Source organism: Episyrphus balteatus, chromosome 4 (genome assembly GCF_945859705.1).
Source record: "Episyrphus balteatus chromosome 4, idEpiBalt1.1, whole genome shotgun sequence".
Classification (NCBI taxonomy): Eukaryota; Metazoa; Arthropoda; class Insecta; order Diptera; family Syrphidae; genus Episyrphus; species Episyrphus balteatus.
The window spans coordinates 48,265,364-48,281,526 of NC_079137.1; the positions used below are offsets into that span (position 1 = coordinate 48,265,364).

The 16,163-nt window shown below is 29.2% G+C and overlaps 1 protein-coding gene across 1 annotated transcript; it reads left to right on the plus strand.

Moving 5' to 3' along the window:
• The first annotated feature begins 9,509 nt into the window (after window positions 1-9,509).
• LOC129919127 (metallophosphoesterase 1 homolog) lies at window positions 9,510-14,687 on the plus strand. The gene is made up of 5 exons (XM_055999974.1): window positions 9,510-10,145; window positions 10,223-10,332; window positions 10,451-10,550; window positions 13,232-13,394; window positions 13,458-14,687. Exons 1-5 carry the CDS (start codon window positions 10,120-10,122, stop codon window positions 14,118-14,120), a joined length of 1,062 nt encoding a protein of 353 aa, XP_055855949.1. The 5' UTR covers window positions 9,510-10,119; the 3' UTR covers window positions 14,121-14,687.
• Window positions 14,688-16,163: the final 1,476 nt, after the last annotated feature.

Genomic DNA, 16,163 nt, shown 5'->3' on the forward strand with positions numbered 1-16,163 from the left:
AACGATTAACTTATATAATAACTGCAAAATGTGTGTCTAATCATTTACTTACTGAGTTAATAAATATGTATAACTATACAAAGCAGCATTTAAATAATGTGTTTTATTAATTTATAATTATTTTCGTCCTCATAAAAAGCCTCCACAAACCTTCCACCAATTAAAACACTATCTTCTTAAATAACTTGTACGATCCTAACTTATTCTTTTTAAACTCTTTACTTAACATCTGGATAAAATGCATGGTTCTATATATTTTGAAGTCTTAGTATGCAAAATTTTAAGCCCTAAAGATTGTGCCTGTGAAGTCTCTGGGGTTAACATAGAAGCCAAATATCTAAATGGTTTCATTTGTGTCTGCTATTCTTCTTTCCTGGACTTTGAATGTGTTTTTCAAAATCGTACAATGTAATAACATTAATAAAATGAACATCAATAACTCTACAGATACATTCGAATACGTACAATTGTACAACTAAAACTGCATCAATATTCAAACATACTACATAGAAGAAACGCACGAAACGAAACACTGATTTTCATACTAAATCTCTAAATGCATCAAATCAAATCAACTCGAGCCGACTTGACTCAATTTGACTTAACTTTTATTAAGAAAAATCAACCAAATAAAAAGGTGAATTTCACAAATATTGTTTTATTGCATGTTTTTGAAGTCTATCTTTTTGCTATAACTATAACCTCAAACTATGATAGAATAACTTCAGTATAATGAAGTTTTATATTGATGTTCACTTATAAAATCTGTCTAACAGAGTTTTAAGAAAAAGGAATTTGTAAAGTTATTTAATAGTAAAATATATTGTATTTTCTTCTCCATAGCTTTCAGTGCGATTTTATACCCAATTTTAATGAAACAAAAATTTTAATATTCGAGAGAACAATCAGTAGAACATAATTGGTTTCATATTTTGTTAAAGCTAACAAAATTTCTATACATTTTCAAAGTTTACACTTACCTGGTCACTATGGCGTATGTGTAACTTTTTTTTAGTTTTACTGATTGAGAATATAATTTTTCTTTTAAACAAATAATGAAATCAGTTTAATTTTGCTAACCATTTTCTTAAGGAATACGTGAGAAGTGCTGATCCCTGTTAATTTTTAAAGAAGAAATGATATTTATGTATCAAATCTTTAATAAAAAGCTGCACGTAAAATGTCCTTAAGTTTGATCTTATTTTATGGCATCAAAAACCATTTAAGTTTTAATAATGAAACACTATTAGCAATAACCCTTGCAGGAGTTATCTCCTAAACCAAATAAAGCCTATAAAATTTGAATTCCAAGCATTTTTTTTTAATTATAACAAAATTAAATTGCCTAAAAGCTTTTTTCTAATTTAACGATTCGAATAATAGGCATGCATCAAGAAATACAATTCCTTTTGGTAAGAAAAGTTTTAATTTCTATTTTATGGGAGTGGGTCAAAATTCTGATTTGAAAATTCTTTTTTTTTCAAGAAAGTTCTGTTTTTCAAAATTTTGCTTTTTTTTCTATTCTGTCTTTCAAAATTCTGCTTTTCCAAATTCTGCCAGCATTTTTTTTAATTCTTGTGATTTTGTTTTTTTTTATGACATTATGCGTTTATTAAATAAAAATACACTTTATTAATGTAATTTAACTTTCTTACTTTCCTAACTGTTTGCCGTTTAAATGTCCCAAATATTTTGCAAACTACCTAAACTGATTTCCTTATAACTCACATCTATATACCGTTGAAAACTATAATTAGAAACGTTGTGTGATAAAAAAACAAAACTCCTTTTCTTATTCAGTTTTTTTTTATTATTAATTTTCATTTGATTAATTAAAAAATGTTTAATTATATTTTAAAGTTACTCGTATTTATCATTCTCAATATTTTTAAATTTATTGATTTATCAAAAAAAAATGTATATTAAAATAAATTGCACGACTGGGGTCGCACGTACTTGCTCTTATGCTTAAAGTAACTATAATGTTAAAGCTTTTTATTCAAGAAATTTAAAATTTGATATATTGAAGAAATTTCATAAGTAGTATAAAAAAATTAAATCTGTTTTTATAATTAATAAAACTCCGTTTTAAAATATCTTAAAAAAAAAAAACAAATATGCCATTTTATTTCTCGTATAAAAAGGTATTTTTAGAAAAAAAATTTTGAAAATTGTAGGAGCCGTTTTTTAAAAAAATAATTTTTTATATATAACATTTTTTTAACATTTTAAAAAAAAAAAGTTGGTATGCCATTTTGAAGAAATAATTAATTTACACATAAAAACTAAATTTCAAAATTTTTCATTGATCCGTTTTCAAAAAATTGATTTTTCAAAAAAAAAATTTGAAATATTTTTTAAAAAACCAAAAATGCGTTTTTTGAAAATTTTCTAAAATTTTAATATTATCTTTACTTACACACTTTTGTATAAAAATTTTCATTTAAATCGGGTTAATTTTGTACGAGATATTCAGAAACGAAAAAAACCGTTCTATGACAGGTACCGTTAATAACGGTACAAAAAATATTTTTTTTATTTAAAAAGTTGGCCCTTATGTGTAGTACTACACACAAAAATTTTAATCAAAATCGTTAGAGCCGTTTTTGAAAAAAATTACCTTTTCTATTTCCGTTATATGGCAGGTACCGTTAGTTTTGGTCATAAAAAAAAAAATTTCAATTTCCCCTCTAGGGAATCACCAAAAAATGCTAACTACCAAGTTTGAAGAAAATCACTTCACTCGTTTAGGCTGCAGCTCCAGATAGAGACAGACACACAGACAGACAGACAGACAGACAGACAGACAGAATTGCCGGACCCACTTTTTTGGCATTCTCCATCATCGTAATGTCATGTAAAATTGTTGTCTCGAGTTCGATTTTTTTTACGAATCCTAAACTTGCCCTATAGTACCTATATCGCAAGTAAAAATTGGTAAAATAAGTAGGTAAGTAATCAAATATGCAAAAAGCATATTTTATATTATCTAATATACTCAAAAAAGCGTTCCCAGAACACTTCCTTGCTTAAAAACATGAAAGTAAATTATTTTTTATTTGTACATGTGTTTGTTAAATTTGCTATACAATAATAAATATAAAATTCTGACTTCAAAATTCTGTTTTTTTTTCAAGAAAATTCTGTTTTTTAAATTTCTGCTTTTAGAGAACATAGTTAATAGAATGGCTTATAGATGTTTAACACTTAAATTTCCATTTCTAAATAAAGTACATATGTATTTAAAAAAGAACACAATATAAAATAAACTGAAATGGAAAATTTGATTAACGTGTAAACAATTTGTTTATATAATATACAATTTTATAAATCATAGTTCATAGCACAGCTTTAAAATTAAGAAACTGGTCAAGGCTGCATCCAAGTATTTATTCTGCCCATAATCTCTTCAAGGCCCTAACTACAAAATTTTCGATTTTGATTTTTTTTGCATATTTGGAGTTAGGGTATTGCCTCGGATTTATTCTTATTTATTTTCTTAGTCTAGATCTTCAAATAAGTCAGAAAATTCCAAACACTTTTTTAATTTTTTTCATTTTTATATGCAAATTGCGGTATTGGATTCAGAGTTTTCCTCTATAACTCAGAAGTATGAAAAATGTAGGTGGGGCCCTTACGAGATTATGGGCAGTATTGAACTTGACTTCGAAATGAAACATGGTTGTTTCTGTGCAGGTTTAAAATTAACTGCAGTCGGTACAGTTATTATGATCAAAATCGATATTATGATTTAATCTCAAAAATATTTCGTTTTACATTGTGACAAAAAAAAATAAAAAATAAATTTTGGCCAAAACTTCATTTCCGGGAACGATTTTGGCCTCTGAATAAAAAAATGTAGTTTTACCGACATAATCAAATCATGCCTGTTTTGTTAGTATTTTTTTTATCAGAATCGTACCCATCCAAGTATAGCTGGAATATAAACTCTTATCAAAAAAATTACCAAAAAACTAAATTAAAATTTAATTACGCGGCCATTAATGAATTTGTTATTTTATGATGTAATTAAGTATTAAATATGTTGTACAGAAGTTTTATCCTTGTGACGTATAAAATGGATTATTACACTTTAAGTAGATTGTCGCAATGTTGTAACTACTTGAGGGAATAGGAATAGCTATAGAAAATATTGGAGCATAAAATTTGTATCAGCAAAGTTGAATTTTTAATAATTCTGACCTCGAAATTTTACTCTTCCTTTGTTTTCACACTAAAAAATTAAAAAACCACCGGGTTAGAAGAGAACTATGATTGTACGAGCCTCGTTTAGTAGGCACAAGATTTCGAAAAATTAGTGTAAAATTTGTGATATTTTTGAAACTCACTGCAAAGAGGCTGATACTGATTCTTTTACATAATTTGGCTTTCATTACACTCATTGCGGTATTTTGAATTAATTTTACTTTGAGTCAACCAAAAAATTGACCATAAATGCTTTATCACAAATTAATGTTCTTTTTTCCACATGCGAATTATACCAATTGTTTTAAGTTAAGTTTTTTTTTTAGAATTTTAAAATTATTTTGTTGGCAATATAACTTTGAAAAAGTTAAATCAAAGAACTATTTCTATTGTACAACCAAAAAAACTTTCTTTCACCAAAAAATGTGACATGTTTGGTGAAATTCATAATTTAAAAATTTGCTGCATTGAAGACTTCAAACGACCATTAAATATTCTCCGCATGTGTTGCAGCAGTAAAAACTCCATTCTTAAACTCTATGCCAAACCGAACCGGTAGCGGCAACGGCAACAAACACATGTTCCACAACTCTTTTCTTTTGCTTTTGCTCCTGCATCTGGTGTGTGTGGTTCTAGAAATGGGTTAAAAATAGAAAAGAACTCAAAAGGGAGCCGGGATCGGGAGTGTACCCCATCGAACTGTGTTGTCCCCCTCTGTGTCCATGTCCAGGTCATATACAGGACAGAGAATTTTCTTGAGTTCTATGTTTGTTAGCTGGCCTTTTAATGTGTTCCTCCCTCGACCTCTCCTCTTTTATTTTTTTTTTTCAAATACCGACCAGCCCAAAGTTAAAAGCCATATTATACTCTCTGGGTTTGTGTATATCCAAAGGAGTTATTTTTGTTGTTCGGTTTGCATTTATGGATTTTCTTGCGGTCGGTGGAGGATTTCTATATGTTCTTCCCTTCTTATCCTAGGTTTACTCCTCAATTTGAGAAAATATACATTTTACTTTTAACTATGGAAAAGGCAGAGGGGTAAGGCTGAATGCACATTAAAGCTATATAATGCACATGTATTTTGTATATATAGGATCTGGAAAAAGTCAATGAGGATGCGATGTCGATTGGAACGACCAACGACATACAACACGAGTTCAAACGAAAAGAGTGTTATTTACGGTGCGGCAAACATGAAAAGCCTCGAGTGTCGAGTCCAAGTCAAGGAACAAGGAATATCTATCAGTCTCTGTTCTCTGGTATACATTTATTATAGAGTTTAGTTTTTGTCTTTTTGTTCGTCTTTTCATTTTCATTTTCACTCGCTTTTGCTTCTGATTGAAGTCCACACTTCCTGCTTCAAATGGTTATATGCTATGGCTATGTGTCTTTGTGCTGCTGGCTGCAGTTGCACTTTATGTGGTGGACTTCCAGCAGTCAAATGAGTTACAATAGCTTTATGGTTACACACATTGAACTATTATCGTATGAATGTTCTTTAAAAAGGACATGATGTTTACTTTTTTATAAAGTTAGGTTAGGTTAGGTTACTCCTTGTTTTGGTTTTTTTGATTTGTAACTTTGATGGTTTGTTGTGGTATTTGGACACATTGTAACACATTTAATGAGCAACTATTCTGATATACAATTTTTTTAACCTAGACATGGGTGGGAGGTTGATAATTATAATCGATGGTTTTGTAGAGCAGGATTTTTGTATCAGTTTTTCTCAGTTTCAAAAAAGTCATAAAAACGAGGGCGAAGCAAACACCTTAACCAATCAAGTTTAAAATCTCAGGCCTTTCTCAATCTTTAGAATCCAATCCAAATGAGTAAGGAATAAGATATCAAGTTAACAAAAAGAAGTAGCATTTTTTGATTTCAGGAAATCTTCTAAATAGTAAACAAAAATACCCGTCTTCATAAATCATTCATTCCAACACAACCCAAAGTTGGTATATTGTGATACCTTAATTGAATATCTAAAACTAATTTTCCCTGTCAATGTCCGTATTTTGTTCCACTTCTAAGTTTTATATCCTCTTATCCCTTATTTTTATTTCGATAAATGTTAAAGCAGACATCACGAACTCCTGAGTTAATCCATTTCTAAAGCTGAACAGATAAAACTTTTACTACTGTACAATCCCAACTCTCCTTTATTATATGTAGATTCCTAAAGTTCTGTCAAAATAGGGCGGGAAAATTGAAGAAGGTTTTAGTTTCGTTTATATAAACTAAGTGATTTAGAAAGAACTTTCGTAGGCAGGATAGAATTTGATTTAAAATAAGTGAAATTGATTGAATGTATCTAAAGAAATAGATTTTCCTTAAATTAACACCCCCTTTTTTCAATGACTAACTTTCTATCAGATACGGAAAAAAAAAACAAATTACCTTTAAAGTGTGTATGGCGTATGAGTAACTTTTTTTTTGTTAGATTAAACATTTTATGTTTTAAGAATTTGTTAAAATTACTGTAAGTATAGTTTTTTTTACATATCACAAGAAATGATGAATTGATTTTGATTTTTGATTTACATATCACAAGAAATGATGAATTGATTTTATGATTTAGACGAGGACTTTTTTATTCCAATGTAAAAGGTATATAAGTATCTATTTTTCTAAATATTTTTTTTTTCTAATAAAATACTTTTTTATGTACATATGTTTCTAAATATTGTTCATGGAATCTTATGGATATAACGTCAAGATCAACACAAAATATTCTATAGAGGAATGGTCAACTGACGGAATATTTTTAGTATTTTTTTTTTTTTTTTGATTTTGTGAAAATTACTTTGTCATATTTTCCCCTGCAATTTAATCCTTTTAGCATAAATTTGTTTTGCAGTTTTCGCTAAGTACACTTTGTCAAATTCAATTTTCCAATTTCAATTTTAATTTTATTTAAATTTCACTTTTATGTTAAATTTTACAATAAAATACAATTTAACTAGGAAAAATTAAGTGTAAATAAAATAAAAGTATGAGCCATTCTTAAACAACTGTATGACCAACAAAAAAATATTTTTCAAGCTTTAATAAAAAATGCCGTGGGGTTCTAACAGTTGTTGTTCTTTAAGTATAAATCTTTAATTTGATCAATGAAGCAAAATAAAAGCTATATTACTCCTTTAAAGCAAACAAATTGAAATAAGGAATGAAGATGAAAGTTAAAGAAAAATATTTTTTCTACATATGTTAAGATAAGTTCAATATCGCTTAGATATAGTGAAAAGCTAATCTTTGATTTTTCTTAAGAAAGAATGAAATTAGTTGGTTGTTCTTATTGAAATTGGAAGATTATTGAAAATTATTCTCGAGGTCATCAAATAAAGTCCCATAAAACGTGTTTTGTGTAGAATGTTGACAAGTTCTTACCTAATTATTAATTCGCTGATTGTATATTGATGAATATCTGCTTGGAATATTACCGCTTTGATTATGGAACTCTTTTAAGACAAAATAAGAATTCAACCTTGGAATCAATGCAAATAGTTTTTTTTCTCAAAATCATCGTTTTCGTTTCGAATCGCGAGATCAAGATTTAGGTACAAAACTATGGAAAATACTATACTTTTACATATGAAACATGATTTCAAGGTATTTTTTCAAGGCAATCGGACGTCTCTGCAAAAGGTAGGTAATACCCATTTTTCATGTTTTTTATTTTATGGTAAATGATCATAACTACTATTTTGCCAAAATTTCTCCGGTTTTTTTCCGGTTTCATCATTAGATATTCTTTATTAGTTTCTTAAAAAAAAAAAAAAAACAACTCACTTTACTGTGTTACAAATTACAATTACTTTTACTTGGACTTCTTGGACTAACTTTTTTCAGAATTAGGCTATTGCAAATTGTGTATACAATTTGGTCCAGTTTTGATTGACATCCATGACAAGTCAATTTATTTTTGTTATCCGTGTTTTTTGTCCAGTACTGACTACATATCATCGATGTTAAAGAAAACCGGCTTAAATCAAAAATCTTAATTCTTCAGAAAAGCTGTTTTAAAGTTCAAGGTTTGTCAGTTTTACATACTATTTTCATATAGTTCATAAAAGAAAAACAATAAGCTGTGTGATAGGATGCAAATCCTATAAATTTATACTGAGTTTACAAAAATGAAGATTGTATTGTTTGCAGTATACTGGCATTATTAATAACTCAAAAACCAGGATTTTTGAGTAATGCCGGTTTTCTTTAATAGCGGCGATATATACCATCCATGTAAAAGAAGTCAGTTTTTTTCGTTAAAATTAGGTATATTAAAAGTTATGTTTTACTACTTTTAACTTTTAGGTAATGTAGATTATTTATTTTTAGAAAATCTTAAGTTTTCGGTATTTCCTATGCTTTTTCGAGTAGAAAGTCTCACGTTTTTTTAATTTTTCTTTGTATAAGCTACCAGCTTTACTATTCTACGGAAGTCAGAAGTCATTTATAATATTTGATCGCATAGATTTATGCCATAAATCAACGAAAATGGGTGGTTACACGCCCCTTCGATTCTTTTGCATTTATTTACGACAATACCCATAAAATAACAAGTTTCTATGATAACGGTAAGTGCTCCATAAGTTTGATAAACACATCAGAGAGTCCAATTGGTTGTGATTTTTTTAAAGCCCTATCTCATTCATTGTAAGAAAATCACATAGAAAATCACATTCGTTTCAACTAAACTTTTTAATATCTGTCACAATTTAGCGGACTAAAAATAAGTCAATGAAAACGTTGAAAACATGTCGGCTAAAATTTAAACCCGATCTGCGTACTAGGTTTGAAGGTGAAGTTAGTGTCCGCGAAATAAATTATAAAATTCTCTTTTTCCGATCAGAAAATTTCGTTGACTCAGTATATAATATTAGCCGAGAGATGAAATATAGAAATCTGTTTAATTTTGATCAAGGTCGTGTTATTTTGTAACCAATGGTCATAAAAAAAACGCAGATATATTATCAGTACATTGAAATTTTTCAATTAAAACAAACTCGCTACGAGTTTGATTCAAATTTTATTCATCGAAACCAATGAAAAAATTCATTCCCTTTCAGCTGTGTACTAGTTAATACAAAAGTACTATCAAACCAACAGTACTATAAATAAAATTCTGTTTATCCCTGTCTGCTTGAATTTATAGTAGCTTATACACAAACCTATTATAGATATATTATCCCGCCATTAGATGTCACTTCAAGCGTTTGAAAGAAAAAAATGCATTTGTTTACATTTTTTCTCTTTGTTTTGACAGCTCAAGTGACATTCGTTTGTTCATTTTCTTTTCATTCCTCTTCTCTTCTTCGGAGACGTGTGTGTTTATTTTGTTGCTATTTATTATTATTTATTTATTTATACACACGCCAGACAAACAAGTAAAGCACTTTTTTCGCACTTTATTTTTGCTTTTATTGCACACGCATTTCGCGCGCACACTAAACAAATAAAAATTATGTAAACAAGAAATATTTGGTATAATCCAATCCAACCAGCATCAGCAACTACAATAGACACCAAATAAATAATAAATTAAGTACCTAGAAAAACTAGAATTCCTAGAGATAACGCTTAACAAAGTACCTAGCCTACCGCCACTGCCCCAAACAATAGACACAAAAAAAAAGACCACAATTCCATGGGTAGCACTTGCTTACTTTTTGCTTGGTCGTGGTAATTAAAACAAACAAACTAGCAAAAGCAATGTTAAAGTTCTATAATTTAATTATAGAAATGAAAATTGTTGATCTATTGATTATACGAGTATGAAACAATTATTGTTGAGTTGAATTTGGTTGGTCAGTTGTTGGGTTTGTCTTCTTGCAGAAGTGCTCCTCTCTTTAATTTTATTTAATTTGAGCAGACAAACGCTTTTTAATAAAAATTAATTAAGATTATGGCGATGATATGGCATCAAAAAGACTGATGCATCGGTAAAGATTGTATTTGTTATCAATAAGAACCCGGTTATTTAATAAAAATGTTTTTTTTTTTTATTTAATTATTCCAGTTTAGTTGCAAGAGGATTGCTTTTAGCTACGCTAACTCTCGTATGCTTTAGTGAAATCCTTATCTATCATATTAATGAATGGTCTTGGAAGCAAATTTATTGCAGACAGGGTAAGAATATAGTAGATAGTAGTGCATTTGTTTGCCTTTAAACAATACACATTCTGGTATAATTTCTTATGCAATTTTATTTTTGTTCGATATTTTCTTGTTTTTTGTTTATTTTTAGAAAATTGCACTCGCATATTATTTGTGGCTGATCCACAATTACTGGGCAAAACATTTGATACCTCGTGGTACAGTGCTTTAGCAAGAAACGATGCTGATAGGTGAGTTGAAAATTGTAAAATTTAAATTTGTTTATAAACTATCACAAGTGAGGGATAGTTGAATTTTATAATTCCCCTGAATATTTTGCGTTTTTCGCCAATTCTTAATCTGATTTTTTTTTTTGCATTAGGAATATGAAGTTTTTTTTGTCAATTATTTGTCTTATCAATAGTTTATAATTGTATTTGTTATCTGTTTTGAATTTGATTCAATTGACTGAAAAATTATTTAGAAACAAAAATAGTGCAGAATTAACAATTAAATTACGGTGACCATCCGTCCCGGTTTTACAAGGGATTGTTCCGCATTTCTACAGTTTGTCCCAGGTTTTTATAAAAAAAAAAAACCGGGACGTTTAAGTGTCCCGTATTTTCTAATTTGTCCCGTGATGTTTGCACATTTTCTGATTTTTGTATTCAATATTTTAAATTCTTTGCACGCAAAACAAAAAAACAGTTAATGGAAAATAATTTTTTTCTTAAGTTTCGGATAAAGCCTAGAACGTTAATTAAATCTTGAACGAAATTAAGTATTTTTTCTTGAATTTTTTGATTTGTACTTTTATTATTTTTACTTTGCTATAATACCCAATGTATTTTTTCGTTAACATGTTCGCTGTTGGCTTTGGAGACTTCAAATTTTTTCGTTTCACTTCAGCAGCATACTAGGCTTAAAGCATTGGGGCATATTCATAGTCGTTTTTAGACTCCAGTTTATCTTAAACTGGGGTTTATCCAATGCTATTTAAATAGGATAAACTCCAGTCTTTCTTAGAAACAGCTTAGACAGTGTCTATGAATATGGCCCATTAAGTCTAGTACGCTGCTGAAACAAAGCGAAAATTTTTTTAGTCTCCAAAGTCAAAAAAACTTTTGGAGCAAGAAACATTGCCTGGATAAATAAATGGGAGTGACAAACGATTGAAAAGTCTACAATTATTCTAGCACATGTAAGAATTTCGGTTCCGAAGCTGCTTAATGTGCGAGGAAAAGCAAAATATTTGTTTACGACATCGTTGTACTGGTTTTGTATGATAATTTTCTTTTCGCCATTGCGAAAAATTTTAAAAACAAGTCTAAACTAGGACTTACATACATATGTTTTAAAATTTTTCGTCAATTATCTAGTTCAAGCTTCTGTTTGTCAGGTTGAAAAGCTACACCAGGAGTTTTTTTTCGAATAATGAACAACATATGGAAGAGTAAAGAACCCAGATAAGTTTCAAAACTTTTAAGGACATGTTAAAAGTTGAATTAAAGATCATACAATTTCAAAATCATTTAAAATAAAATTAAAATGTTTGACAAAAGATCTCTATAGTGCAAATCTACACTCCATTTCAACAGAATAGGTACACAAATATTTAAACTAACTAAAAGCTTTGTCAAAACAATATTTTAATGTTTGCAATCTGTAAATATTTAATTCGGCCACAATAAACGACAGCGACTTAGATTGAAACCTGGGCCCCTGTTCTGTAACTTTGTCACAGACGATAAACGTTTTGATGAACGTTTTTCAACGTCTCTAAAAACCATTTTATTAGACAAATAAACCGAAATTTCTTTCAAATTCAGAATTTATGAATTGAGAAAGTATGATTTTGAACAAAATTTCTTTTATATTGATATAGAATGGATTTTAAAGTCATTCAAAGATTTTATCGACAGTGATAAAAGTTAAAGAACATGGGGACTGGGGTCGAATTACTGCACAAGATTACGATCATACGTTAACGTTTTGACTATTTCCGTCTTTATTTAATCAGTAAAAAAAAGATAGGGACAGATAGCGGCCCTATGTTAACGAACGTATGTCGTAATTCGACCCCTGACTTTACCAAGTTGTCATTTTTTCACATGCATGGTATAGACCGCTAATGTGGTACACATTAGGCATGTTTTTTTTTTGGCAAAGCTATCCGCAGTAGGATTTCCCAAATATCAGCACCGAACAAAAATGTATATGCAGGCACCGAACGAAAGGAAAACTTAAACTTATACACTTGGCCGAAATTCTATCCGCAGCTTGGTCTAGCTTGTATTCCTTTCGGCAGCTGCGGACACGTATACCAAGGCAAAAAAAAAAAAAAAAAAAACCTATCGTTTTTTAAGAAACGAACGATATTAGAAGGACGTCTTTTGAAGCAATAGGTCACAACTTTTGTTTAACGAAAAATGCATTTTCTTTTGGCATACATTTTGCTTTGTAGATGATTAAGAAGATTTGTCCGCTTATATTATGGCCGCAGTCTTCTTGTTAAAAAAATGCAGATTCTTCTTGTTTTCAGCAAGTCTTTTTTCTCCGTACTTTTTTATTAAATTTTGTTTGGATGCAGTCTGTAAATTCATGAAATGTATTGGCATATTACTAAAGTAATCGATTGTGTACATGAACTTAAATTTTTCAACATTTTAGTAAGCAATTTTTTTTTAGTGCCAACAAAACTAAAACAAAATATTATCTAGCCATATTTTAAGGCCCAAGTGAGATAACAAAAATTTTTGGCTGACTTTGCTTAGTTTTTAATTATTTTGTCGAAGTACTTTAAGTTTTGTGGTTTCATTTACTTATACTTATCATGTAGATTTTGGTTGAATTAAATGAGGAATGATTTGCTAACAAACACTAAAGACTATATTGAACAACAACAAAAAATTAAACCCTTTATATTTTGCAGATACTTAAAGAAAACATTCGAACATGCTAGTGCATTTACAAAGCCAGATATTGTTTGCTTTATGGGTGACTTACTCGACGAGGGTAACATTGCATCCCCACAACTTTATTCTACATACGTAAGAAGATTCAAAAATATCTTTCACGCTAATCAAAATGTTCAAGTAAGTATTTGCTTAACCCTTACAAATCACTTTTACTAATAAAAAACACCTTTTTTATTGCAGCGAATACACATTCCCGGTGACAACGATATTGGTGGAGAAAACGGCGACTACATATCAAATTCGAACATACGCCGCTTCGAAATCGAATTCATGTACCAAGATCTCTTCGACTATGACAATCGATTGCGATTCTTCAAAATAAATCGCATGGTTATGGACTTCACCAATCCTGACCGAGACAATAATATGGACCGTACTCGAATTGGCCTCTCACATATGCCCCTACTAATGTCCGGAGGACCATTACTACGTAATGTTCTCTCCGACATAGATCCACACGTAATGTTCTCTGCTCATTGGCATGAATCTCGAATATTTTTATATCCCTCAACAAATTCCATTCATTTCTATCAGAATGAAATCCGAACATTCGATTTGAACGAATTAAAAAACGAACATACATATCTCGAAATAATGATACCAACATCCTCATATCGCATGGGTAAGCCTCGAATGGGTTATGGCTTTGCTGTTTTGGAAAACAATATGCTTTATTATACTGTCCTCTGGGGTAATAATCGATTTATTTGTCTTATAATTTATGTTATATGGACGGTGTGTGCGATTACAATATATATTCTTGTTAACATGATGACACGTTGTCCCTTCCGAGTTGCCAAACGACATACACAACATAGATACTGTACTATACCTCAATTTTAGATCCTAGTCTATATTATATAAAAATTATATATAATCATATCGTGTTCTCGAATCTCGAATGGAACAAAACCTGTGTTTAAATGTAATGATTAGATTTAATTCTGAAAATGATTCTATAATATGTAGGACTTAGATAATCATATCGTATAGGTATATTCGAATTTAATTAAGAAAATAATTATTCCCCACAGAGATAAACTACTTACATATATACATTTATATACATTTATCCACAAAAAAAGACTACCATTACCCACTTAATCGCTCCTTTTAGCGAAACGTTTACACATTTAAAATAAATAGGAGAGAAATTTTACGTTATTAGAAAAGTTAATTATATATTTTATAGGGCTAAACGTTATAATCTGAGAGGTTAATGTAGGTTTTGAAAAAATAAGCATTTCATGTTTCAATACTTGCATTGAGTTTGTAGTCAATAGTTTTTTTTTATAGAAATTGGTTTGTTATACATATTTATTGATTGTGTTGTATTTTAAAGAAATGTTAACGTTCTTTTACATAAAATATATTTTTAATTTTTAAGAATAAAGTTAAATTTAACGAAAGTAGGTATTCTATATCAATTTTAAATTAGAAGAATTCTTGTTTAAAATACTTGCATTGAGTTTGTAGTCAATAGTTTTTTTTTATAGAAATTGGTTTGTTATACATATTTATTGATTGTGTTGTATTTTAAAGAAATGTTAACGTTCTTTTACATAAAATATATTTTTAATTTTTAAGAATAAAGTTAAATTTAACGAAAGTAGGTATTCTATATCAATTTTAAATTAGAAGAATTCTTGTTTAAAATAAAAATTTTAAAGTGATATAATGGTTTCATTTAATTACTGTAAATTATATACAGAATTCATCGTTTAGTAATTAACAACAAATTCCCATGGTAAAATGGGCTGACAACGAAGTGTCCTCGGAATAGAAGAAATGCTTCCCCTCAACAACTACACACATGTTTTAAGAGTTTAGAAAACGAGCTAAAAGAAGCATAACTTCAAAGTTAATTCAGTATTTGTTTTCTGACATTTTTACATTAAAAATTGACAGATCAAAACTAAATTTTATTTATTTTATGTTTGGTTAGTTAAACATTATCTTTAATTTTCTTATAAGATATGCTTTTAGATAAGCCTTTCATTCAAATATGTGACAAATATACGCTACTCTCTAATACCCTTCCAAAAGTGTCTTGTACTGTCTCTTTCAGACATAGCTGACATTTTCATCTGATTTAATGCATTAAAAATTAGAAAAAATATCGTACGGGATTGACCGCTACAATGACTTTCCTTAATTTTCTCAGCTGTATGTCGAATTCCAAACAACAAAATCGTTGGTACAAACTTTTAGTTTTCAGTTATGAATAGAGTCTAAGAGTGCTTTTTTTTATGTCTCATTCGATGGATTTAGAGAAAATTTTTGAAAATTTCGAATTTTTAGACAATGGCTACCCCTTGGATAATTTTCGAAAATCTTAAAAAAATTAATTTTTAATTTGTTTAGCTGAGTGGATAGGCCTGTTCACTGTGATCTCATATCTGTAAATCAAAACTTGTTTCGGAACTTTGATCCGAAAATATCTGCTTCCCAATGAAAACAAATAAAAAAAAATTTCGATTCCAAATAATTCAGCAACCCGAACTGGATACAAACTTTTGGTTCTCAGTTATGAATAGAGTCTAAAGAGTGCTTTATTTAATGTCTCATTCGATGGGAGCTAAAATTTAGCTCGATTTGCGTACAAGGCTTTAATGATTAAATTATTTAAATTAATGAAGCTCAGAGCTATGTATGTTCCCGATGGGAAAATTTTGGACTCTGGATATATATGACCTGAACAAAACACATCACATACTTTTTAAAGTTCCGTCATTTGCTATGAGATAAAAAAGAAAAACGGTAATTTAAATATCAATTTTACATTTTTGTTAATCATCATAACCACACCATTAACAAACAAAACTTATTTACTTGATCTTTAGTTCGTACTTTGACGAGTAGGGGCACCACAATTTCATCCCATCA